Source organism: Aythya fuligula, chromosome 17 (genome assembly GCF_009819795.1).
Source record: "Aythya fuligula isolate bAytFul2 chromosome 17, bAytFul2.pri, whole genome shotgun sequence".
Taxonomy (NCBI): domain Eukaryota; kingdom Metazoa; phylum Chordata; class Aves; order Anseriformes; family Anatidae; genus Aythya; species Aythya fuligula.
In genome coordinates, this window is record NC_045575.1 from 5,491,235 (window position 1) to 5,515,629 (window position 24,395).

Sequence of the window (24,395 nt, forward strand, 5' to 3'; positions counted from 1 at the left end):
GCGCCCCCCGAGCCGAGCCCCAGCGTCCCCGAGCAGTTCAGAAATCCCGGTTTTATTTCAGATCGGAAACGACCGACCAGGAAGGAAAAATAAAATAAAAAGAAGAACGGAACTCCAAAGAATGAGAAACGGACCCAAATCCAAACCGGTCCGGGGCCCGGCGGGTGCTACATACAGGCTGGGGGGGGGGGGGGGTTGGACGGGGGGGTCCCCAGGCTGCCGGGACGTGCGGCTCTTCCCGGCGGGTCCTCGTGCGGGCAGCCCCCTCTGGCAGCTGGGGAAACTGAGGCACGGCGCGGGGCTGGGGGGGTGCACGGCGGAGGCAGGGGGGGGGGCAGATCCAGCCCTTGGCGGCGAGGTCCATGCAAACGCTCCCCCCTCTCCGAATTGGGAACAAAAATACAGGTCTCAGGCGCGTGTATTGCTCACGGGGCGGTCGGTTGGGCCATAAATACGGAGCTGCAGGGGCTGGACGTGGTGCAGCGGGGGTGGGCAAGGGGGGGCTGGCACCGTGGGCACGTTTCGCCCCCGGCTCGGGGTTTGGGGGGCAGCGGGCGGGCTCCATGCACAGTGCATGCACTTGGTACTTGCTGGCGGGGTTCTGGGGCTCTGCCGCAGTCCGGGCGGCGCGCGAGCAGCCCCGCGGGCTCCCCACCCCTGTGCCGGGGCGGGAGGTTTTTTTTTTGGGGGGAGGAGGGTGTCCCCCGGTGTCCCCCGGTGTCCCCCGGTGTCCCCTGGTCCTACTTCATGCCGCTGCGCAGCACCTGGTTGGCGGCGATGAGCATGACGCTGATGATGAAGGCGATGGCGAAGGCGCAGATGAGGCTTTTGCGCACGCACGTCTGCCGGATCTGCTGGCTGGAGCAGGCTGCGGGGACAGCCGGCGTCACCCCCACCCCGGCGTCCCCACGTCCCCGTGTCCCGTCCCCCCCCCCCATACCCCACGCCCCGCTCACTCTCCACGTCCACGGGGCACTCCTCGGCCGTGCCCATGTGGCTCTCCTCCTCCGTCATGATGATGTTCTCGATGTCCTTCATGGAGAGGTGCTCGCAGAAGGTGTCGTACAGCAGCCGCTTCAGCTCGTCCACCGTCAGCTTCTGCATGTCGCACTGCGGGGCGGCCGGGAGGGCTCGGGCACCCCAGGGTGGCCCCCCCGGTGCCGGGGGGCTGCTCGCCTTGCCCGAGCCTCGGCGGAGCGGGGCCGGGTGCTCCAGCACCCAAGGGTGCTTGGTCACGCGCCGGGGTTCAGGTTGCTGTGCGCAGGGCGCAGCCTGACCCCAAATATGGCCCTAGAACGCAGCCTGACCCCAAAGGTGATCTTAACGCAGAGTCTGAGCCTGACCCCAAACCCGCCCCTGACCCCAATCCTAACCCCAGCCTGAGCCTGGCCCTCACCCCGACCCCAGCCCTAACCCGGAGTCCGACCCCAGGCCCAACCCTGCCCCTAACCCTAAACCCACAGCCCAAGCCTGACCCTGACCTGAGCCCTAACCCCAAGCAAACCCTGGCCCTGATCCTGACCAAGTGTCAGATTCTGACCCCGAGCCTGAGCCCGGCCCCAAGCCTTACCTTGACCCCAACCCCAACCTAAAACCTGACCCAATCCTAACCCTGACCCCAACCCAGCCCCGACCCGGTGTCCCCGGTGTGCGGGTTGGGGTCGGGTCCCCCCCTACCTTCCAGAAGACGGTGTCGAAGTCCGTGCCGTGGAACTTCTCCGGGATGCCCGAGGTGGACAGCTTGGGGCCCAGCAGCGTCACAAACTCCTCGAAGTCCACCTGCCCGTCACCTGCGGGACACGGAGCCGGCTGTCACCCCGACACCAGCACGGGGACGAGCGTGTCCCCTGTCCCCCCCAAATGGGGACCATGAGAAGTGTCCCCACAGCACCGTTTTGGGAGGACGCCGCAGGGCTTGGTGGTTTTGGTGGGACCCTGCTCCAGGGCTTGGCACTTCGGGGGCTCCAGCGGCACCCAGAGACCCCCCTGACTCTGGGGTTCACCGAACGGGGACCCCACACTTCTGGGGGACCCCAGTGCCAGCTGTGGATCCCAAAATCCATCCGGGGACCAGGACACTGGCTGGGACCTCCCGCACTGCTCAGGACCCCCGCAGCAGTTGGGGACCCCCAGGAGCAGCTGGAAGCCCATGCCCCGGCCCCCAAAACCCCACAGAAACGGGGCCGGGCTGCCCTCGTGGGGAGGAGGACGCCGGCCCCCGGGGCTGTCACGGCGGCACTAACGATGAGTAATGGAGGGAGCCGCGGCTTGGCAGCCTCGCCTGAAAGGCTTTTAAATGGGGAAAAAAAAAAAAAAAAAGGAATCCAATAAATTAACGCGCTCCTTAAGGTCCCGGTGAGCACGGGAGTGACGGGGAGGGCAGGGCAGCGGTGGGTGCAGGGCCCTGGGGTGTGGGATCTGGGCCGGGCACCCCAATCCCGCTGGGTTGGCCAGGTCAGGACGCCCCCATCCCACCCTGGAACGGTTCCAGCACCGTTAAATCCTCCCAAACGAGGCCACGGGGAGGATGAGGAGGGTGACGGACGAGGCTCCGGGCACGAGGCAGGACCTGAACCGGGCCCTACAAGTCCAGCAGTGATGGGAAAAGGGGGGGAGCAGCACCGGAGGGAGCCGGGGGGGTGCAGGGGTCCCGTGCCGGGGTCCTACCGTCCATGTCGAGGCGCTGGATGATGACCTCGAGCTCCACCTCGTTGGGCATGTAGCCCAGCGAGCGCATGGCCGTGCCCAGCTCCTGCTTGGAGATGAAGCCGTTGCCGTCCCGGTCGAACACCTTGAAGGCTTCGCGGATCTCTGCGGGGGGAGCGGGGCTCAGCCCGGCCACCCCAAAAATCCCCCCTGACCCCCCCAGGCCAGCCGCTCGTCCCCCGCAAAGGGGAAACTGAGGCACGGTGGGGATGGGTGCGTCGCGCTCCTGGGCACCCAGCGCGGGGCCGGCACCGGTGCCGAGTCCCAAATATCCCGAACCCGCGGTGCTCGATGCCCTGCCGCCCCGTGGGGAAGAGTGGGGAGGAGAAACTGAGCAGATCTGGGGATTCTGGCCCAAAACGCAGCCCCTGGGCGCTGCGGGAGGACGGGGGCAGCTCGGTGGGTGCCGGCCACCCTAAAGCCGTGCTCGGCCCCATTTCCCAGAGGCAGCACTGGTCAGCGTGGGGCAGTTTTGCCCAAATTGCTGCTTTTTAGCGGATTTCCTTCCTCTTGGATCTCCCCCGGCCAGCAGAGCCCGAGCCAGGCTGAGGGAGTTGAAGGCTCCGCATGCGGCAGCGAGGACTTGCACCGGGGGAAACGCGGAATTGGGCTGAAATCGACCCAAACTTCACATCGTGCCCCAAAACCGGGGGGATGGGGTGGCCTTTGGGGTCCCTGGGGGGTGGCATGTCAGTGCAGCAGCCAGTAAAGCCACCTTGGGATGTAAAATGCTGTGTTTGGGAGCGGTGCTAAAAACATGAAGTCTCATGCTGGGTGGTTTTCCCCATTCACTGAGCCCCCAGCCCAGCCGGGTGCCGTCTGAGACAACCTGCAAGGCGTTTGGGGGTAAATTTGGTAGGTTTTGGCCTGCTGGCTCGACAGCTTTGCTTCTCCCTGCCAGCCCCCAAAAACCAGGCACAGGGGGCTCGGGGCCACCCCCAAGGCTCAGGGGGAGCCAGCAGCAGGTGCCCCCCCCACATGGTGCCCCCGTGGGGTCACCTTGGGGGTCTCGAGGGCCGTGGGTCGTGGCAGGAGCACCCCGTTGGTGCACTGCACACTGGGGGTGTGTGTGCAACGCTGCAACGGGGCTGTGCACGCGCACACTGCAGCAGTGCCGTGCTTGTGCACGCACACACACACCCCTCGAAGCGATGCCGTGCTCGTGCACGCACACGTGTACGCCTTGCAGCGATGCTGTGCTTGTGACGCACGCACACACACGCCTTGCAGCCATGCTGTGCTTGTGGTGCACCCTTTGCAGCCACGCTGTGCTTGTGCGTGCATGCAAACAGCTTGCAGCGAGGCTGTGCCCGTGCATGCACAGCCCGGCACCGTGCTGGACCTGTGTGTGCACAGGCACTTCGCAGCCACGCTGTGCTTGTGCACCCACAGGCACCTTGCAGTGCTGCTGTGCGTGTGCGTGCATGCAAACACCTCGCAGTGACGCTGTGCTTGTGCATGCACACACAGACACCTCGCAGTGACGTTGTGCTTGCATGCACAGACACCTGACAGCCACGCTGTGCTTGTGCGTGCACAAACACCTTGCAGTGATGCTGTGCTTGTGTGCACAGACACCTTGCAGTGATGCTGTACCTGTGCATGCACAAACACCTTGCAGTGACACTGTGCTTGTGCATGCACACACACAAACCTTGCAGTGATGCTGTGCTTGTGCACGCACAGACACCTTGCAGTGATGTAGTTGTGCATGCACACACAAACACCTTGCAGTGATGCTGTGCTTGTGCATGCACAAACACTTTGCAGTGATGCTGTGCTTGTGTGCACAGACACAGACACCTTGCAGTGACGCTGTGCTTGTGCATGCACACACAAACACTTTGCAGTGACACTGTGCTTGTGCATGCACACCCGGACACCTTGCAGTGACGCTGTGCTTGTGCATGCACACACAAACACTTTGCAGTGACGTTGTACTTGTGCATGCACACCCGGACACCTTGCAGTGACGCTGTGCTTGTGCATGCACAAACACCTTGCAGTGATGCTGTGCTTGTGCACGCACACACAAACACCTTGCAGTGATGCTGTACCTGTGCATGCACACACAAACACTTTGCAGTGACGTTGTACTTGTGCACGCACACCCGGACACCTCGCAGTGACGCTGTGCTTGTGCACACACACACAACCACCTGACCGCCACGCTGCACTGGTGCCTGCACACACGCACCCCCTGCAGCAGGGCTGTGCACGTGAACCCAGCTCCCCCCTGGCGCTGCACGTGTGCGTGCACACACACTGCAGCGGGGCCGTGCGTGTGCACACAGGCAGGCTGCAGCGACACGGCCCACGTGCACGCACACACATGCACACCCTGCAGCGGGGCCATGCATGTGCACACATGTGCACACACATGTACACGTGTCGGGGGGGCTGCAAACAAGCACACACACACTCACACACACGCACAGGGGTGTGAAGCTGTAGCAGAGCCCCCAGCCCTGCACACTGGGGTTTGGGGACCCCCAGCTGCGTGTCCCTGTGCCTCAGTTTCCCCTGCGGTGCCCGGAGGCTGCGAGCAGCCCCGGGGGTGACACCGCAGCCCCCACGCCACCTCCCCGGGGGCCGCGTCCCCGTCCCGCAGCCAAACTTTTGGGGCGAAAAACCCCCTTCTCGGAGCAACCCGGCCCTGTGCATGCCACGAGTGGGCTCCCCCCGCAAAGGGGACGGCCACCAACCCCACCGTGCCACGCGTGGGGAGGGGGCACCGCCGGGGCCAGGCGGAGCGCGGTGCGGGTAGGGGGGGTCCAACCCTCGGGGACCCCTCAGGGCTCACCCCCAGCACCCCCCTGCCTCGCGTGGGGGCTCCCCACGGCCTCACCCTCCAGCTCGTCCTCGGGGATGTCCACGGGGTGCTGCTCGGCCAGCAGCGGGGGCACGCTGTAGATGCCCCGGTACATCAACGCGGCGGTCACCGGGTGGAACGGCATCTTCGGAGCGGGGCCGAAATCCCAAAGTTTCGCCGGTGGAAAGAAAAAAAAAAAAATCCCAAAGAACCAAATCCGAGCCTTTTCCCGGGACGGGGTCGCCGCCCCCCCCCCCCTTTTTCCTCCCCCGGCCCCCCCCGAGCGGCGGGGGCGAGCAGCCCGTCCCCGCGGCCTCAGGGCGGGGGGGGGCCGGGGCCGGCTCCCAGCATCCAGGAGCCGCTTTTAAAGGCCGGGACCGGCTCCGGAGCCCCCCCGGTACCCCCCCGGGAGCTGCCCCTTGGGGCCCGGCATGGCGGGGCCTCCGCCGCAGCCTCCTGCCGCCGGCCTCGCCGCTGCCTCGCCGCCAAGTTTGGCGGAGCAGGAGCCGGGGCTCGGCGGTCGCTGCCCGCCCCCAGCCAACCCCCGCCCCCCGGCCGCGCCTCCCGGTACAGGGCTGGGGGGTAAAAAGGGGTGGGGGGGGGTGGGAGGGGTGGGGATGGGGTGGGGGGGGGGGGGGGGGGGGGGTTGGGGGGGGGGATGGGGATGGGGATGGGATGGGGATGGGATGGAGAAAGGAAGGGATGAGGATGAGGATGAGGATGGGATGGGGATGGGAAGGGAAAGGGAAGAGGATGGGGATGGGGATGGGATGGGGATGGGGATGGGAAGGGAAAGGGAAGGGGATGGGATGGAGAAGGGGGTGTGATGGGGATGGGAATGGGATGGGGATGGGATGGGGATGGGGATGGGGTGGGGTAGGGAGAAGGATGGGGATGGGATGGGGAAGGGAAAGGGATGGGGATGGAGGTGGGATGGGGAAGGGAAGGGAAAGGGATGAGGATGAGGATGAGGATGGGATGGGGAAGGGAAAGGGGTGGGGATGGAGGTGGGATGGGGAAGGGAAGGGAAAGGGATGAGGATGAGGATGAGGATGGGATGGAGATGGGATGGGGAAGGGAAAGGGGTGGGGTTGGGATGGAGATGGGGATGTGGTGGGGATGGGAATGAGAATGGGATTGAGGATGCTGATGGAATGGGGATGGAGATAGGATGGGATGGGGATGGGGAAAGGAGGGGAAAGGGATGAGGATAAGTATGGAATGGGGAAGGGGAGGAGGAAGGGATAGGATGGGATGGGGATGGGATGGGGATGGGAAAGGAATGGGGATGCTGATAGAATGGGGATGGAGATAGGATAGGATGGGGATGGAAAGAGGAAGAGGGTGTGTTAGGGGTGGGATGGGATGGAGAAGGGGATGGGGTGAAATGAGGATGGGATGGGGTGGGATGGGATGGGATGGGATGGGATGGGATGGGATGGGATGGGATGGGATGGGATGGGATGGGATGGGGAAGGGGATGTAATGGGGATGGGTGTGAGAATGGAATGGGGATGGGGATGGGGATAGGGATAGGATGAGATGGGATGAATGGAGATGGGGTTGAGGTGGTAATTGGGATGGGACAGGAATGAGGAAGGGAATGTGTTAGGGATGGGGATGGGGGTAGGAATGGATCTGCTGAAGGAATGGGGAGGGGAGGAGAGGGGATGGGGATTGGGAACAGGATGGGGAATGGGATGGGGTGGGGATGGGATAGGATGGGGATGGTGGGGATGGGATGTGGATGCTGATGGGGATGTTGCTGGGGAGGAGGGATGAGTGGGATGGGATGGGAGGGCCGGTGACACCTGGTGGTGGGAGCTGCAGCACAGCTGGGGCCCCCATCGCCCTCGCACCCGGAGCAGCCCGGGTGCCCCACGCCTGTGCCGCTGTCCCCATGTCCCCAGAGCAGCCGGGCAGTGACACAGCGCGGGGCAGCGGGGTCCCAGGGCCAGACCCCATCCTGCTGCCCCCACACACAGCCGGGGGTGGCGGAGGCACCGAGCAGAGGGGGAGCACCCCAGGGTGCCGGCCTTTCCCCGCCATCCTCCTCTTTTGGTGATGTTTTTGACCCATTTCTCGCTTTGTCACCGATCCCGCACAGCCCCGCTCCCTGCCGTGCCGTGGGGACGGTGGCACCCGAACCCCAAAAGCGCCTGGGGACACCAAAAAGTGATGGGGACACCGAGGCACGGCCGGCCGGGCTCTCCATGTGCTGCTTGTGCTGTGCCAAACCTTCCCCAACAGCCCCAAATTTTGGGACTTGTCCACTGCTGCAGTGGGGCTGTGACCCCCCTGGGTCCCCGCAGCCCCCGGCCTCATTCCCCTGGTGGAATTTCCTCCTCCGCAGCCCCCTTCCCATGGGAAAACCCAAATCCCGCAGCCCTGTTCCCCCAGGACGCGTGGACCCACTCCTCCCCGTGCCCCATGGGGATTCTCCGCTGTCTCGTACCGGGGTTGAGCTCAGCACAGCCCCTGGGGGAGGTGAGGCCGATTTGGGGCGTTTTCGCCCTCCCCGACATCCAAGCTGCTAAAAACTTGGGGGAATTAATTTCTTTGAGCCCTCTGTGGGCCCTCGGTGCACCCTGAAGGAAAAAAGCAGCACCGCAGCCTGAATTTTGTCGGCTGCTGCTGCAAAGAGCCCGGCGGCAGCGATGCAGTGAGGCCAGGGAACGGGGGCGTGCGGTGCCCAAAATCCCCCGGTGGCCTCCCCCCGGCCCCTTTGGGGGCAAAACAACCCCCCCAAAAAAATAAAAATAAATAAATAAAGGAAGAGGAAAAGGGAAAGCAGCCTAATTGAAAATCTCCTCCTCTTTCCTGGCGGATCCATCCACTCTTCAATATTAATGAAGTCGCCCTCCCAATTAATTCTCCGCTTGCCCACTGGAGGCCCAGGGGTGGAAACTCATTAATTCCTCGCCACCCAAATCCAGAAGAAATAACACCGAAAACCTCGGGGCTGCTTTCCCTGCCCTTGCCCCCCTTGGCAGGCAGGGAAAGGCAGACAGGGGGGGCAATTAACAGCGATTTAATTGCGTTGGCAGGCACCACTGCTCCCCAGCACCCAGGGGTGCTGGGCCCCCCCCCGGCCCCGCTGCCCCTGGCTCTTCCCCTTGTCTCAGGAGGATTGGGGGGGGGGGGTAAAAGGAATACAAATGCCCAGGCACTCCAATGTTCCTGATTTATCTTTAATTTAGTCCTCTCCTCATTTATTAGCAGCCCTGGCGTGGCTGTGGGTTGGGATGGGGATATGGGATGGGATGAGGATGGGATGGGATGGGATAGGAGAGGATGGGGATATGGGATGGGGATGATATGGGATGGGATGGGGTGGGGATGGAGATGGGATGGAGATGGGGATGGGATGGGATGGGATGGGATGGGATGGGATGGGATGGGATGAGGATGTGTGAATATCGGCTGGCAGAACCTCACAGAGCTGGGAATAGGATGTCAAAGCTCCCAGAGCTTAGGATGGGGCAGGAAAACCCAATACTGCCAGTCAGGGGTTGGGCAAGCTCACAGGGGTGGCATGGGGAGGTGCAGCCCCGGGCCGGGTGCCCTCAGCTCCCTGGGGCAGCCCCATGCCCGGCTCCTGGGGGGGCTGCAGAGCATCCCTCAGGGCACAGCATCACCTATGGGGAGGGGACGTGGTGGCCCCGCGTGGCCGCCGTGTCCTTTTGAAGCCACCCGCTGGCACCGAGCCCGTCGAGCCGCCGGAGGCATCCATCTCCCCGTGCCGCCGGTGTCAGCCGGGCATTTAGCGAAATGGTTCTTAAGCGAAGGCTTTGATGGAAGAAGAGGGATGGCTGCGCCGTGCCCAGCGCAAGGTTAGCTGTCCCTGGCACCGGCTGCCAGCTCGCAGGGCTGTGGTAACCTGTTGGGGGCACTGGGGACCCGTCCCCCAGCCCCAAAAATGCCTCTGTGATGGGGGAGTAATGGGGCACAGCCTCCGGGTGCAGGGTTTGGGCAAGGAGAAGGGGAAAGGTGTGGAAAGCAGAGCCTGACGTGGGCACCCGCGGGGTAAAAGAGCCCCTCGTAAGGTTTATGGGGAGGAGATTTAGGAAAACCGGGGAAAATGGAAAAGCCTGGTCCCAAATGTGCTGTGTGGTCCTGCACCAACCCTGTGGTCCTGCACCCGCTGTGTCCTCCAGCGTCCCACATCCCCGTGTCCTCTGCTGGTCCCCGGAGCCGTGGCCGGGTGCGGCGGTGCCAGCGGGGCTGGGAGCTGACTCAGAGCCCGGCGCTGACTAACACGGCGTGCCCGCTGCTCCCGGCACGGCTGGGGCGTGCAAACGCGTGCCCCTGGTGCAAGGACCCGTCCCGCGTGTGCACGCACCTGGAGCGTGAACGAATCTCTTGCGTGAGCAGAGCCCCGCTGCGCACAAACGCAGGGCCCCTGTGGAAACACCCCGTGCTTGTGCACAAACACACACACACTGGTGCAAATGTGCCCCTTGTGCAACGCACTGGGGTGCAAACAGCCCTTGTGCAAGCGCACGGCCCTTGTGCACGCCCCGCTGCACCCCTCGTGCCAGTGCAACGCCCTCGTGCACAAACACAGCGCCCCGTGCAAACGCTCGCCACTCGTGCGCACACTCGCACACGCGCACCCCGGGGAGCAGGAGCAGCTCCTGGGGGGGCAGGAGGCAGCTGCGTGGTGCCGGGGGGCAGCACCCAAGGGTGCAGGAGCAGCTCCTGGGGGGTGCGTCACCCTCGCCACCGCCGCGCGCCCATGAATAATGCATGGCTGCAGGCCCGGGCGCTGCCTCGCCGCCGCGCAGGACAAGGGCAGAATACCAAACGGGAGCCCCGCAGGGCAGGCAGCCCCGGGGACACGGGCATACAGGGACACGGGGACACGCCGCTGTGACCCTCCTCTGTGCCTCAGTTTCCCCACCCGCCTCTCCTCGCTGCTGGGACGGCTCCAGCGGCGCTGGGCTCTCGCTTTGGGGCCACCCTGAGCATCACTTCAGGCCCCCACGGAGCCCTGGTGATACCGGGGGGACAAGGGCTGTCCCGTCCCCCTTTTTGGGTGGGTTTTACAGATTTTGGCTGGGCCACCCCCCATCCCTCCCACCCCAGGGGCAGCGGGGGCACCGCGTGTCCGCCAGCCGCTGTCCCCCACCCAGAGGGGACCCCTCCAGAGCACAGCTTCAGCGTGGGGCTTTGCTGATTCTTTTAAGGGCATTTCATGTTTTCAAAGTCACATAAATGCGAGCGGGGGAGGATTTGGAGCAGCTCCTGATGTGCCCTTGGAGGCCGGGGGTGCCCCCACCAGCAAGGAATGGCCCTGGTCTGACCGTGAGCCCGTGCCCAGGGCAGTGCCAGAGCCACCCCCAGCATAAAAGTGCGCCGAGGAACGCTGCGAAATGGAGCCAGGCCCTTAGTTTGGCAAAGAAAACCCCAATTTCCTTCCCAAACCCGCCCCAAGCTTTGCCCTCTTTGGGATCTGCTCCTGCTGGTGGGTGCTGGCAGCCCCCAGGACCCCCTAAAATCAGCTCCAGGCAGAGCCCCCCGGGGGGCACAGAGCCTGCACCGGGCCCCTTCCCAGTTTGGGGAACAGGCAGAAGGAGGCAGGAGCTGTTCCAGCATGTGGAAAAAGCCATTTAGGTAGTTTTATTTTCTTTTTTTTTTTTTTTTCCTTGGGCAAAGTCATCTCAACGCAATCCACATCCTCTCTGAAGCTGTCTAGACTTTGATGAATTTAATTTTGCTAAAAAGGAAAAAAAAAATAGAAAAAAAAAAAAAAAAGGAAAAAATAAAAAATCCGAATGAAATTTCCTTTGAAAGCGCTGGAATTTCCCATTCTGCCGCTGCTGGGAGCGCTCGCACGGAGCTGCCGCGGGGCTGGGGGCGTGCAAGGCTCTGGGTGTGCAAGGCTCTGGGTGTGCAAGGCTCTGGGTGTGCAAGGGGGAGCGCCCGGCCCTATGGCACCGCAGCAGCCCCCTCCCAGCACCAGGGCTGGGTCCCACGGCTCAGCCTTGCTTTTGGGGCACGGGGACCCTTTTGGGGCCGGGCGCTCCCCAAGGGCACAGCCACGACCCCCGGGGATGCCGTCCCCTGTCCCCAGCCCCTCTGGGGGAGGAGGGCACACGAGGAGACCCCCCTGGGACACGGAGCATCCTCCTCCGGCCTCAGGGTTTCTGGGGCAGCCCTCGAGGCTTTGCTTTGGGGCCAAATCCCCCGGCCCCAGGCTCTCCCCGTCCTCCGCAGGCGGCGAGCGACGGCTGCATGATTGCTGCCGAGGCTGCGCCGCGCGCGGGAAATCAGGTCAGCCCCCCTCCCGCAGCCCCCAAATCCCCCCCTTTTCCCCATCAGCATCCCTTTGACACACACGAAAAAAGCAGCAATCCCATCTCCCCTGGGCTGCCCTGCTTAAAAACAACAAAAGAGGGGAAAAAAAAAAAAAAAGAAAAAAAAAACCACCGCCACCCCCAGCTCCCAACCCGCCCGCGCCTCCCACCCCACTAGGGAGCAGGCAGCGGCCCCAAATCCCATCGCCAGGCCTTGGGTGGGAGCAGGAGCAGCCCCCGGGGTCAGGGACGGTGTAGTGGGACACCCCATGTCCCCAGGGGGCTTCGTCCCCCAGGGATTAAGAAATCGAGGCCGCGCCGTTCACTCCCCCCCTTGTAGTGCTTTGAATTTTTATTAAAACAACCGAGAAAAAAAACAAAAAAATGTTATTTCTTCGGAGTACAACGATCCACGGGGATAGAAAAACGCTGTGCCACGGCCAAACCCTAACCCAAACCCAAACCCAATCCCAAACCCAAACCCAAACCCAAACCCATCCGAACTGCAGACACGCACGGTGCGGGGGGTCACCACAAGGCAGCAGGCTGCTAAATAAAGAGGGCTTGGGGCACGCTCTGCCCGGGGGGGCTGCGCCTCCATCCTGGGGGGGTGAGGGAGGAATTGGGGCGCTGGGAGCCCCCCAGATCCCCACGGAGGGGCAGGAGCCACGAGGATGCGCCAGGGACCTCGCTCAGGGGCTTTTTGCGGGGCAGCCGCAGTGTGAGCGGCCAGGGTTGGGACCCGGGGTGTGTTTTGGGGACGGGACCCCCACTGTTTTGGGGACAGGACCCCCAGTTTGCACGGGGAGGCAGGGCTGGAGGCGGCCAGGAGCCAGGCGTGGGGGGAGCAGCAGCTGGGGGGCTGTGGAGGAGACGGGGGGGGGGTCCCTGCGTGTGTTTGGGGGCTCCGGGTCCTGCTCCCCCCATGGGGAAGGGGCAGGGTGCGGGGTGAGCTGCTGGGGGATCGGGAGGGCACGGAGCTGGGGCTGCAGCACCCAGGCAAAAGGCACAGAGGGGCTGGGGTGGGGGCACCTCGGCGGGGCCCCGTGGGCACCCGCTGCCTCCCCACAGCCAAAGCCGGGGCCGCGATCGCCCTCTGCCAGGCCACAGCCCTGCCTCGACCCCAAGGAGTCAGGCTGGCCCCGTTTGTCACAGTTTGCAGGGAAAAAAAAGGTGGCAGGTGGCTGGCACCCGCTGGTCTCCCGCTCCTCATCCCCTCCTGCACGCAGGGAGGAGGAGGAGGAGGAGGAGGAGGAGGAGGAGGAGGAGGAGAGCCCTCCGCTGGGGGCTGCTAACGGGAGCCCCGTCCCGCTCCTCCGCTGCGGCCCCAGCCCCGCGCTGCAAAATATAAGGGGGAAAAAAAAAAAAAAAGAAAAAGGAAAAAGGCAAAAGGCAGGAGAGGCTGGAAAAACCAAAAGCAGGGAGGGAGGAGGAGGGTCGGCACACGCGGAGGTGGAGGTGTCGCGGTCCGGGGCGGGTGGCGGGACGCAGCCGCGGTGATGCCCGGAGCGGGCGCTGGGGCCGGAGGGCGGCGAGGGCGGCGTCCTACAGCTCCTCGAAGAAGGCCACGCGGGACTTGGTGCTCTGTAGTGTGAGCTGCAAGAGAGCAGAGGGGACACGGGGGTGACTCCTTCCTCCCGCCGGGCGCGGGGATGGCACAAGCGGGGACATCTGGCCGCAGCCTCGGCGCAAGCGCAGGCTGGAGGGAGGGCGCGGGGAAAGGGCAGGGGGGCTTCTGCAGGGCTCCCCCCAAAAAGCGAAGGGTGCTGAGGGGCAGCAGCTGGGCGGAAGGAGCAGAGGAATTTGGGGGCTGAGGGAATTTGGGGTCCTGGAGGAAAGCACGGCCCCGACACCCACCCGGGGCCGTCCCGGAGCGGGGAGCCGGAGCTGCTCGCTCGCACCACGAGGACCCTGGCGCAAAGGCTCTGCAGCACCACGAAATTTTGCCTCGCCCCGGGCTGCCTGCCGCCGGGGCCGCACGTTTTGCTGAGGCAGGGATCCCGGGTTGGCCTCGCAGCCAGCTAAAGCCCCACGGCAGAGCTGCCAAGAGCTTCCCCCTCCCCGCTCGCCCCGCTGTCCTCGCCGCGGTAATTCCTTCACGGCTCTAATGCCGTGCTGGAAATCTGTATTGCAGAGGCAATTTCTGCAGGGGCTTAACGCCCTTTACTGGAACAGGGCTGGCTCAGCTCCTCCTCAGCATCCCCCCGGCCCTCCAGCCTCCTCTCTGGAGCTGCAGCGCACGCTTGCTTTCGGCTCTTCCAGTTGGGTCAAAAAACAGAGGATTTGGGGTGTGAGACCCATGGGGGTGCCGCGGAGCAACCCGGGCTCATCGCTGCCGGGCTGAGGTGGCCGCAGCCACATTGGGGGGGGCTGGAGGTGAGGCTGAGGAGGACGCTGAGCTCTCCCCTGCCTCCTTCCCACCGCCCTTCCTCTGCCCGTGTGAAGCCGGGGCTTTCGGAGCTAACGCCGCCGGGTGAGGGCAGAGCAACGGGGGGAGAAGGCACAGGGAGAAGGAAGAGAGGCAGGAAAAAAACACGAATTAGTGACCCAGGGGCTTCCACCCGTGGATTTCCCTGCGCCGATCACCATTTGGGGCTGCGCAGGGAAACCGAGGCACGGGAGGAGCAAGGCAGCCGTGGCCACGCAGGCAGGCGGAGAGGCAGGAGCCCAGCAGAGAGCGGGGGGAGGAGAGGCGCAGGAGGATTTCTCCCTGCTGGGCCAGGAGAGGGAAGTCAAACCACTCCTGAGCGCACCCCGACTCCCCCAGCGATGCTCCGCCATGCCTGGAGGGAAAAAAAAAAAACAAACAAAAAAAACACCTCCTTTTTCCTTCCTGCCTTCCCTTTCCTCCTGCTTTTCGTGCTCCGCTGGCAAGGGAGCGGAGGCTGAGCTGCGGCCCTGCAGCGCTCAGGGCAGGCACCGTGCCGCAGGGCTGCTCGCCACGGCCGCAGCCTGGCTGTGCCTGGCATGACAAGAGGCAAGGGCTGAGCTCGGGGAAGGAGGGCAGAGCTTGGGGAAGGAGGGCAGAGCCCCCCCAGCACCCCCATTCACCCCACAGTGGGGTCCGGGCAGCGGCTGCTGGGCGCGGGGAGCTCCGGAGCTGAGCATTTTGGCTGCAGCCACCACCCCCAGGCAGCTCTTCGCAGGGAACCCCCTCCCCAACAGCAGGAGCCACCCGTTTTGTGCTTCTCCTTTCCTGCACCCGGGATAGGAAAGCAAGGAGAGCGGCAGGAGGGACGCGATGGGGCTCGGGGATTTGCCCCCCGCCGTGCAAACAGCAGCCCCCTTTTTCTGGGGAAAGCCCCGGGCTGGGCTGCAGCACCCCCCGCCTCCCCAAAAATGCCCCCAGCACCCCGGCAGCAGCCCCGCTCGCCCCCCCCGAGGAGCAGCGAGTGCCCACGCGGGCAGCGTAGCACCGCGCAGGCGAGGCTGAGCGATGGAGAGCAAGTTACATTTTCGTCAGTGCAGAGAGAGGGGAAGAGAAAAGGGAAAAAAAAAAAATAAAAAAAATAAAAAAAATTGATTTACAAGCAGTATTATGATAATCTCGTTCCTGCAGGAGGGAGGGCGGGGTGGGCTCCACAATGCGCTACCCGAAGCCATCAAAGAAAATTTAGAGAGAGGGAGCGGGAGCGCAATTAAGCAGCCAGCGCTCAAATGAATCAAGAAGGGGGGAGAAGGGAACAGCCCCGCTCCCCGCAGCCCTGCGCTGGGGTTCTGGGAGCTCTGCCGATCCCCACGGCTGCTGGACTCGTGCAGGGAAACCGAGAGCAAACAGCAGAGGAAAACCCACCTGACAGCCCCTAACCCACGGCACAGCAGAAGCGCCCGGGGGTCCGGGCGGCCCCGACCCCGCAGCAGGAGCAGGGGCAGGGGATGGGGGCTCCCGGGGGCTCACCGCGTGCTCCCGGTGCTCAGCACTCCGGGATTTTTATTCCCCGTGCCTCCCCGGGCACGTTTTGCTGCTGCTGCTGCTGCGGGCAGGGAGCTGTAGTCCCTGCGAAATCGCAGCCCGAGTGCTGCATCCCGTAAATCCTCTTTACTGCCACCCCCGCTCCCCTCCGTGTCCTCTCCATCCCTGCCCACTTCCCCGGCGGCCAGCCGGACGGCTCCAGTCACACATTTCCCCTTTTTTTAAAATTTTTTTAGGGCCGAAGCTCCCCGTTCCCCCCGCACCCCTCTCCTCCTCCTCCTCCTCCCACGCGGCCCGGAGCACAACTTTCCCCCAGCCTCCACCGCTTTGATGAGCGCGCTTAAAAGGGAGAAGATGACACTCCCCGGCGAAGGAAACACTTTTTTCAAAGGCTGCCCCAAAAATAGCTGACGGGCCCTGACGGCTGCTGCCTTCCTTTCGCTCCTTGTAAACAAGGGAACCGAGGCTGCTCTGGCCCAGTTTAGCTGCCGGGGAGTTTCACTTCCCGTCCCCAAGGCGCAGCAGCTCTCACAGCAGATATAATAAATATAAATAAGAATAAATCATGGGGATAAAATCCCAGAGGAGTGAAACACCGGGAATAAAAACCCAGCAGGGACCTGGGCTCGCAGGGGCAAGAGGTGTGCGGGATGCACCTCCCTTTCCTCTGGGATTTGGGGGAAAAGTGGGGGAAAAGTGTTTCTTTTGCTGCTCCCTCGCATCCCCCCTTGGCACGGTGTTGGTGCCAAGGACCGGGCTCCAGCCCCAGACCTGGAGAAGTGCTGCATCCTACAGGTCACCTTAAAACCCTAAAGGCAGCCCCGTGGGCAGGGGGGGCCCAGAGGTGGTGCTCAAGGCCACAGCCACGTGTCTGGGAAGGGGCTCGGGGAGCTGCTCCTCGCCCCGACGCTTCCAAGGGCTTCGCTCAGGGCAAAGAAGCACGATGGGGGGAGAAGAAATGAAATTAAAAAAGAAATGGAACAAAAGGCCGGGCTGTGCTTGCGGTTCAGAGCAGCAGCCTGTCCTGGGAGGCTCCCACCATGGGGAAAAAGTGTTTTTTTTTCATGTTCTACCGCAGCCCGAGCGGCAAAACCCTCCTGAAGCCGAGCCAGCTGGAGCCGCCAGCGCCAGCCCCCGGCCGGGAGCGCCGTGGGGAAAGCAGCTTCCAGATGAGGTGCCTTGTGCTGTGCCCACAGAGCTCGTAAAGCGGGATTAGCATGTTAACCACGTAATTAAAGGCGAAAAAAACCTGAGCAGGCATCTTCAAAGGCAGGCAACCAAAGCCAGGGGTCAGGCAGCAGGGCTGGTTTCCTTACGGGGGCTCCTCTCAGCTGCCGCCTGGTGCTTTTTTGCTCCGACTCCCCACCTTGTGCCGTGCTCACCTGCAGCCCTCCCCCAAATTCAAGGTGTCACGGAGCTCCTAGCGCCGATGGGGAGGGGACAGGGGGCTCAACAGCCACCAGCTGGCCCTGGAGGGACACCCAGCATCTCCCCAAAGCCATCGCTTTGGTCACGGGCCAGGGAGAAGCCTGCGTGGCCAAAGCACCTCCCTGCCTCTGCCGTGGTGCTGAGGTGCTCAGCAGCCAGCCTGCACGCCCCTGCTGCTCAGGCAGGGCTACGCTGGCCCTCAGGAACTTCTCACAAAGGTTTTTTCTGAGCATTTTTGCCACCTGTGCTCAGGGATGCCCTTGCTGCAGCCCTGCAGTGTCTCCCCCCTCAGTGCTACGAGTCAAAATGCGCCGAGCGCCGTCGGCGTGCCAGAGCACAGCCACGGAACGGAGAAAAAGCTCCCCAAAACCCCTCCTCAACCAAGGGCAGGCAAGCCCCTGGCTCGGCCAGGCTGGTCCTTGGAGGGAAGCAGCTCCAGGAAGACGAGATGTGGCCGGCGGAGCAGAAAGGAGCAGCCTGGAGAGGAGGCAGGGGACCAGAGGCACCGCAGGGTGGCGGGGAAGGCAAGGCCACCCTGGGGACCGGGGAGGGACCCGCTGACAGCTCCACCAGCGGCACCACGGGGCTGCAGCACACGGCTCCAACCCCCCAAAGCCAGAAACGTGCTCCTCGAGTCACTTAAAAAGGGCTGCAGGGAAGAATCCTGACCCTGGGGAGAGGGCAGGAAACCTTTCCCACCTCCAGCAGCCGGCATTTCTCGGGGCTGGGGCCAGCGGGCAGGAGAGGAGAGCGCAGGGCAGCAAGGGGCTGCCTCGAGGGGTGGTAGCGGCCAACAGCAGGCGCTGCCAAGCCTGAGCAGTACCTGCAGACGCTGCCTGTCCTCAGCTGCCACCTGCACGCTGCTCTGGAGCTGCTCAGACAGACACCACAGATCCCACAGCCACGTGCTGCCCCGCTCTGAGCCGAGGGGGGGGACGTTTCAGCCTGCCCCGCCAGCCCCGGCAGCGGCGGCGAGAGGAAATTGATGGGGTTTGGTTGTTTTTTGTTTTTTTTTTAATCAATCTCGTGAGCTTCTTTCTGCAGCAAACAAGGGGGCAGGTCCTGCTTTAACTTCATTACGAAAATCTTCAAAGGCCCCCCCCCCCCCCTGCACCTCCGATGGGTTCCCAGCCACAGGCAGCAGCGCAGAAGCAGGCGCCTTGAATTATTTAAGCAGCTCTCGCCTGCACTCCCCCACTGATGTTGCCAACTCAACTTCTGCCAAGAGAGACGCAGCCCAGCGTGGAGGATCAGGTGCGAAAATGAAGGCGGAGAAGCTGCCAACGCTTCCGACGGAGCGAGAGCCGGGCACGGGGCCGGCCCCCCCCGGGGCGGGTGGGCTTTGGGGAGGTGGGTGCCCGGCGGGACGGGGTGCAGGGGGTGGCAGGAGCAGGGCCGGGGGCTGGCTGGAGCAGCGGGCACCGCGGGCAAGCTCATGCAGGGGGTAGCGGGACAGGCGGTGACCCCCTCGCCCCAACGCAGAGTACCTCGGAATAACCTAGGTGGCAGTCTCAAATGCAGATAGGTCTTCTGCCCTGGGCTTGAGGCTAAACCAGCAAAATAAAAACGGACACACACACACACAGAAAAAAACATTCCTCTGTGATACGAGTAAGGGCAGGTTGGGCAATCTGTTCAGCTCCCCAGGAGGGGCAGGCGGTACCAAAGTACTCCTGAACCACTCGGCCACCTCAGGCGTCTTCAATTTCCCCTCTCCACCAGCTTTCCCTCTCCACCAGGTTTCCCTCTCCACCACAACACAGGGCCAGAAGCCCTCCTGACCTCCCGAAGGCAGCAAGAGGAGCAGGCTGTGATTTATTCCGACGAGGAGCGGGCTGGGATTTGAAAACCTCAGCTCCCGGGGCTGGGATGCAGGAGCCGGGCAGCCCCAGTTCCCTCGGATCCCCCTCGGAGGCAGGGGACGGGCCTGAAGCTCCTAAAGGGAGGCTGAGAGCGGCCCCAGTGATGGGGACGCCCCCCCGACAGACGCCCAAACGCCTGCCTGCCGCCTCCGTTAAGTGAGACAAATGGGACCAGCAGCCTGCTATTAACTTATCTCAAAAAGCTACAGTCAGAGGCAAAAATTTAACATTTGCTGTTTATACCGAGGGCTCTGAGTACGGGGACGTATCCTCACAAAAACCTAATGGGAGCAGAAAGGGTTTCAGATTCTGCAGTGATTAAAGGGCCTGTGAAGATTTTTATGCTCTGCCCTCCGGAGAGGCAGGAACCCAAATAGCACACGGCTGGCACTGGGAAACCAGCGACATCCGCTAGCTTCATTTTCCTGCCCCAATTCAGCGATCACAAGCTCCCAGCCACGAGAGTCTGCACGAGCTGGTATTTTGGAGCCCTTGTAGCCATCACTGCTCCCCGCTGAGACGTGTTATCAGGCCAGGATTTGGTTTGAAAACCCCGAATTGCTACCACGACCTACACCCCAGTCACACTGACTTCTGAAGCGCTCACAAGGACGCTTGCTAGCACAAACCCTGGGGAAAAAAAAAACCTCTGCAGGCGACTGGAGCTGACCACTAGGTCCCGCTGCACTAATTGTGGGTGGGTGCCCAGCCCGTTAGAATAAACCCAGCTGGGAGGAGAGCAGAGCCACTCAACAAAGGGAAGAGAACCAATGTAAAGATAAAGAAGGGCTTGTGTTGGGCCCTTCCACGTGGGACCCAGGCACCCCAATATCCCAATGTTTTGGCTAAGCATGAATCTCCGAAGCATCTCTAGAGGCAGGTGGCTCCAGGGTGCAGAGCACAGAGAGCGCACACCCTGCTCAAACCTTCACAGCAGAAGGTTTTGCTGTTAGTGCTTGAAGCTGCACTACAGGTTACTGGAGAACAGATTAAAAGAGAGGATGGAGCTTTTGGCTTTTTCTGCTGAGAGCTCATAAATCAGGAGTGGTTTTCCCCTTATTATTCCCTAGCCAACCTCAGAACTACTTCCTTGCGCTGCCCTTAGGGAACGGTTGCAGTAGCCAGGAAGGGCTTTTCCTGTTCCTGATGTTAGTAGGGTAGCAAATCCCTCCTACCAGCACCTCTGTATGGCTTTTGGTAAGGTTCAGCAGGACAGGCAAACCTCGAGACCTCCCCAGCCCTCCACCGAGCACTGAGGAGACGAGGCTTGGTTGCAGCAAGAATGAAACCAGAGCCACCAGCAGCTGAGCCCCCCTGCGCCCTGGTTCAAAGCTAAGCAGGCAGGGAAGAAAGCCTAGATCAAACGATTTTATTATAACAACGTGTGCAAAATAAAGGCAGGGTTATTTTGTTGTTTTTTTTTTTAAAAGGATTTCGTCAGGCGAGATACAAACTGGAGCCCTCCGATACCTTTTTAATAGTGTTGTGCTTGCTGTTGCCTCGGCTGGCGTTCTCGTTGTGCAATATATCCAGGGCTGTCTCTCTCTCCTTCAGTTTCAGCGCCTCGATTTCGGTCTTCAGCTCGTTCAGCTGCTCCTGCAGGTGCTTGCTTTTCTCCATGTACTCCACCCTGGCGCACACAAAAGAGACCCGGGTCAGTGCTGGCTGGCTGCACGTGGTGGCACGACCCTCAGCAGCCACTTGGTTGGGATCAAAAAGAGAAGCCAGACACCTGATGAAGAACTCTAAGCCCTGTTACTATAAAATAAATAAATAAAAGCCAAGCTAGGGCTGCTGGAGGCTTTTTGAGTGAAGCTGTGCCACGAGACAGATTTAGGGGCGTGCAGTTTCAGCCTAAAAGACGCTGTTTTAAGCAGCACTGCTCCACTCCGCTCTCGTCCCATCCGCCCCCCACCTCCAAAGCTAGCTCCCAGGCTCACCACGGCACAAATCCCTTCGTGCCATTTTCCAGGAGGGACCTTGCTGTGCTGCCTTCTCCTGTTTTAGAGGGGTTTTATTTGTTAAGGGGTGTGGGAGCAAGCGCCGTCCCCAAAATATCAGGTGTTTTTTAGACACACCGCATCCCCGAGAGAGAGAAAGGCCTCTCAAAAATAGAAAGTTTAAAAAAAAAAAAAAGGCACAAAAAACCTGTAGCCATTCTCAGGTCTCAGCCTTAGCTGCCTTCTACAATGAAGCATCTACCGGAGACAAAAAAAAAAAAAACAAAAATCGCACCATGCCAGCCTGTACTTGCGATTAAATACTGAGACCGAGGTCAAAGTACCAGCAGGCTAACAAGAACCCTTTCAAAGTGCCAAAATTTGTAGCAAGGCTTATCTCAGCATCCGAGGAATGAGAGCACTCCTGGAGAAGCCAGCGAAAAGCACGCTACTGCTTTTATCATTTGGCAGAGCCCAGCTCCTCCTGCTCAGAAGAGTGGGATGACCTAGTTAGCAACCTCGGTGCAGAGCCAGGAATTCGGGGGGTATTTGCAGCTTTTATGTTTTTCCTTTTGGCTTCAGGACAAGTTTTTAACCTCTGCCCCTGGAGTAGCGGGAGAGGGAAGTGACCAGAGGCAGAAAAAGCCAGCCGGTGGGACGGGGGGGGTTTCATTCCAGCCCCGGGACGTTCCGACCGCAGCCTCGTGGCAGAGCCCTCCGAGCTTTGATCTCCCACCCCGTCAATGAACAAAGCACATTATTACTACAGAGATTAAAATCTGATCTGCTTTGATTTCTGCTAAATTTGTAATTTCGAAGGCTACACTTACACCCTCAGGAAAACACGAGATCAAAGCTCGTAATCACATCCAAAAGTTGCTTGCGCACACGTTTTATATATAAACACGCCACAGATTCACAGGAAAAGGAGCGAAAGCCCCAGTGCAGGGCCGCAGCCCGCACCCCAACCACCTCAGCGTGGTCTGGGCACACTGCAAACACCCGAGTGCCAGCAACCACACTGCTGGTAACTCTGCCAAGATGGATAATTAAAGCCTGAGCGAGAGCTGGGTGCAGTGTACGGACAGGAATCACCCGTGTGCAGGGCTCAGCACGCCTAAACTTGCCTGGAATCGGGCAGGAGAGGTGCAGCTGTGACACCAGGGCCCCCCTGAGAAAAGGTCAAGCAGCAGCTAAGCGATGCTCAGCAGTTCCAAATGATGTGGTGGATGAGAACCCAAAAGCCTTCTCCCTCTTTCCCTTTATGCTGGAGCTCTTCTGAACGACACAGAGGCCACGTCGGGCTCCGGTACAGCTCCCGTGGCTGCAGAGGGAAGGCAGCAGCAACCCAACCCAGCCCCGGCCCCGCCTGGCAGCACGCCACCTACTTCTCTTTCTCAATTTCCATGGAAAGCCTCTTCATGTCCGTATCCTTGAAGTCGAAGGACAGGCTCTCGCTGATGAGGTTGAAGCTCGGCAGGTCCGTGGGCAGCGCTGTCGTGCTGGAGTTCATGGACTGCTACAGGGGGAGAGGACACGTTAATGGCTTTGGGTCCGACGTGAGAGCCCCTACAGCGAGTGTTCTGTAACACAGAGCTAAAACCTAAAGACACAGCACCAGGTGCTGCTTCCTAACGCTTTAATAAGGTCCCAGTTACCCCCACAGGTAATAGTGTGCTCTCCATGGAGTGGCACTGACCTGGAAGGACCACCCGGTCACATTCCTGATGCGTGGTGGCCCACCAGCACCACTTTCTGAACCAGCCTCAAACTTCCAGGAGGAAGGGTTAAGCTGGAGAGCTTTTTGTGCAGAAGGTGGCAAGTGCTGCAAAGCCCTGCAGAAGCAGAGCAGCAAACAAGCTGTGCCTCAAGAAGAACATCACACCAAAGGTTAACTTGGGATGCAATTCCAGTGCAGTCCATGGAGATGCACCACTATTTTTATTTATTTTTTTAACCTTCCCAGCAATTAACAGCTCCGAGTGTTTCGGAACCGCTGCTAGACCCAGTTGGAAGCACAGAGATAACACCAGGACCCACAAGAACTGCAAGCAAATGAAGATTTGGGACTTTCTTCCCTGCTTCCACATACTGTGATGGCTCCACCTGGCACACACCGCACAGGCTCTCCTCCTTTATCCGCACCTTAAAAAAAAATGACCCTTCTCTCAGTCAAAAACCCTGTCACACCTCTAATAAATGGGCTCGTTACCGGCGCAGGAAGAACAGCCTGCCTCAAATCATCACTCCCCTCTTGCAATGTGTTAGATGAGGTCGCCAGCAGCAGCAGCAGCACACGTCAAGGATGGCAGAGCAGCTTCCGATGGCAGACTGCACGCGCGGAGCTGAGTCAGACCCGCTGCTGGTGTACCCAGCCCGCTGGCATTTGGGGTAGGAGCAACACAGCCCAGCTCCCAAAGGTCACCCAGCTCTCTCCAAGGTGCCCTGTCAAGCTTTAAGGGATTCCTGTAATGAGGACGTGCCCCAAGCAGGCTGGATTTGGCAGGAGGTGGCACTGTGCAGACAGGCTGGGCGGGCAGCACACACCGAAAGCTGGGAGGACAGTGCTCGGGCAGAGGGTATCTGCCCCCAGAACTTTGGCTGGTTATTTCTTCCCCGTGTTTCTTCTGTTCAGGATACTCCAGGGACTGTTTGCAGCCAGCTCCAGCAGTGCTAGAGCCGTGACAGATTTACTTGTGCAGTACCTGCCTCCTCCCTCACCGCCAGCCCGGAATTCACAAGCAGCCGAGGCTCGTCCCTGCTCCTGGACAAAGCAACCACATTTCATTTACCCCGCAGAGCCCGAGCTGAAAGGCAAACACCTCGTACAGGCAGAAACAAGGAGGCAACCAGAACTGCGCTGCCTGGCATCCCGCAGCTGAGCCAGGAAAATAGCCCTACCCATGGCAGTAGCTGCTGCCACAGGACGTGGCCACATTAATTCTGCAGCACGTGCTGAAAGGGACAGCCGAGCACCTAAATCCCTGTCCCTAAGGAAAGGGGACAGACCTGCAAAGGCACCTGAGCAATTTAAATACTTGCATCCCATCGACACTCAGGTCCCTTTGCTGTAACACCCACAGGGGGTTGCAAAAATGTCCCCACCCGAGATTCTACGGTCTGTGATGTGCAGGGGAGCCAGGAGCATCCAAACCATCCTGCTGGCCTTAAAACAACCTTTAACATTTTTTTTTCTGCGCAAGCTTGTTCTACGTTTAAAAAAAAAAAAAAAAAGAAAAAAACCACACACACACAACCCCAAAGAGCAATTGAGCAGGATTTTCAGTCGCTGCAATCATTAAACCCAGAAGCCAATTTGTCAGGGTTACTACAGCCACTGCCTCCCCGTTCCTCAGCGCAGCTCTTTCATGAAGCAACCAAAAAAAATAAAAATGATGGAGAAGTCAGAGAGCAGCAGCAGGGAGGGAGAGAAAG

General features: G+C 61.1%; 2 protein-coding genes across 5 annotated transcripts in view; both read right to left on the bottom strand.

The window, feature by feature from the left end:
• Window positions 1–36: 36 nt before the first annotated feature.
• Window positions 37–5,707, bottom strand: CABP7 (calcium binding protein 7). The gene is made up of 5 exons (XM_032199084.1): window positions 5,555–5,707; window positions 2,668–2,811; window positions 1,678–1,790; window positions 957–1,110; window positions 37–868 (listed from the first exon to the last, which is right to left on the bottom strand). Exons 1-5 carry the CDS (start codon window positions 5,661–5,663, stop codon window positions 741–743), a joined length of 648 nt encoding a protein of 215 aa, XP_032054975.1. The 5' UTR covers window positions 5,664–5,707; the 3' UTR covers window positions 37–740.
• A 7,506-nt stretch (window positions 5,708–13,213) lies between these two features.
• The window catches only part of NF2 (neurofibromin 2), a 34,628-nt gene continuing 23,446 nt past the window's right edge, over window positions 13,214–24,395 (bottom strand). The window contains exons 14-17 of one of the 4 annotated variants that reach the window (XM_032199248.1): window positions 22,349–22,476; window positions 20,491–20,650; window positions 18,646–18,705; window positions 13,353–13,413 (exon numbers count right to left, since the gene is read on the bottom strand). In XM_032199248.1, the coding sequence (XP_032055139.1) occupies window positions 18,670–18,705; window positions 20,491–20,650; window positions 22,349–22,476 (324 nt within the window). In that variant the 3' untranslated portion in view covers window positions 13,353–13,413; window positions 18,646–18,669. Of the gene's footprint in view, window positions 13,414–18,645; window positions 18,706–20,490; window positions 20,651–22,348; window positions 22,480–24,395 lie in introns of all 4 variants that reach the window. The other 3 variants (XM_032199247.1, XM_032199246.1, XM_032199245.1) reach the window with 3 other exon arrangements.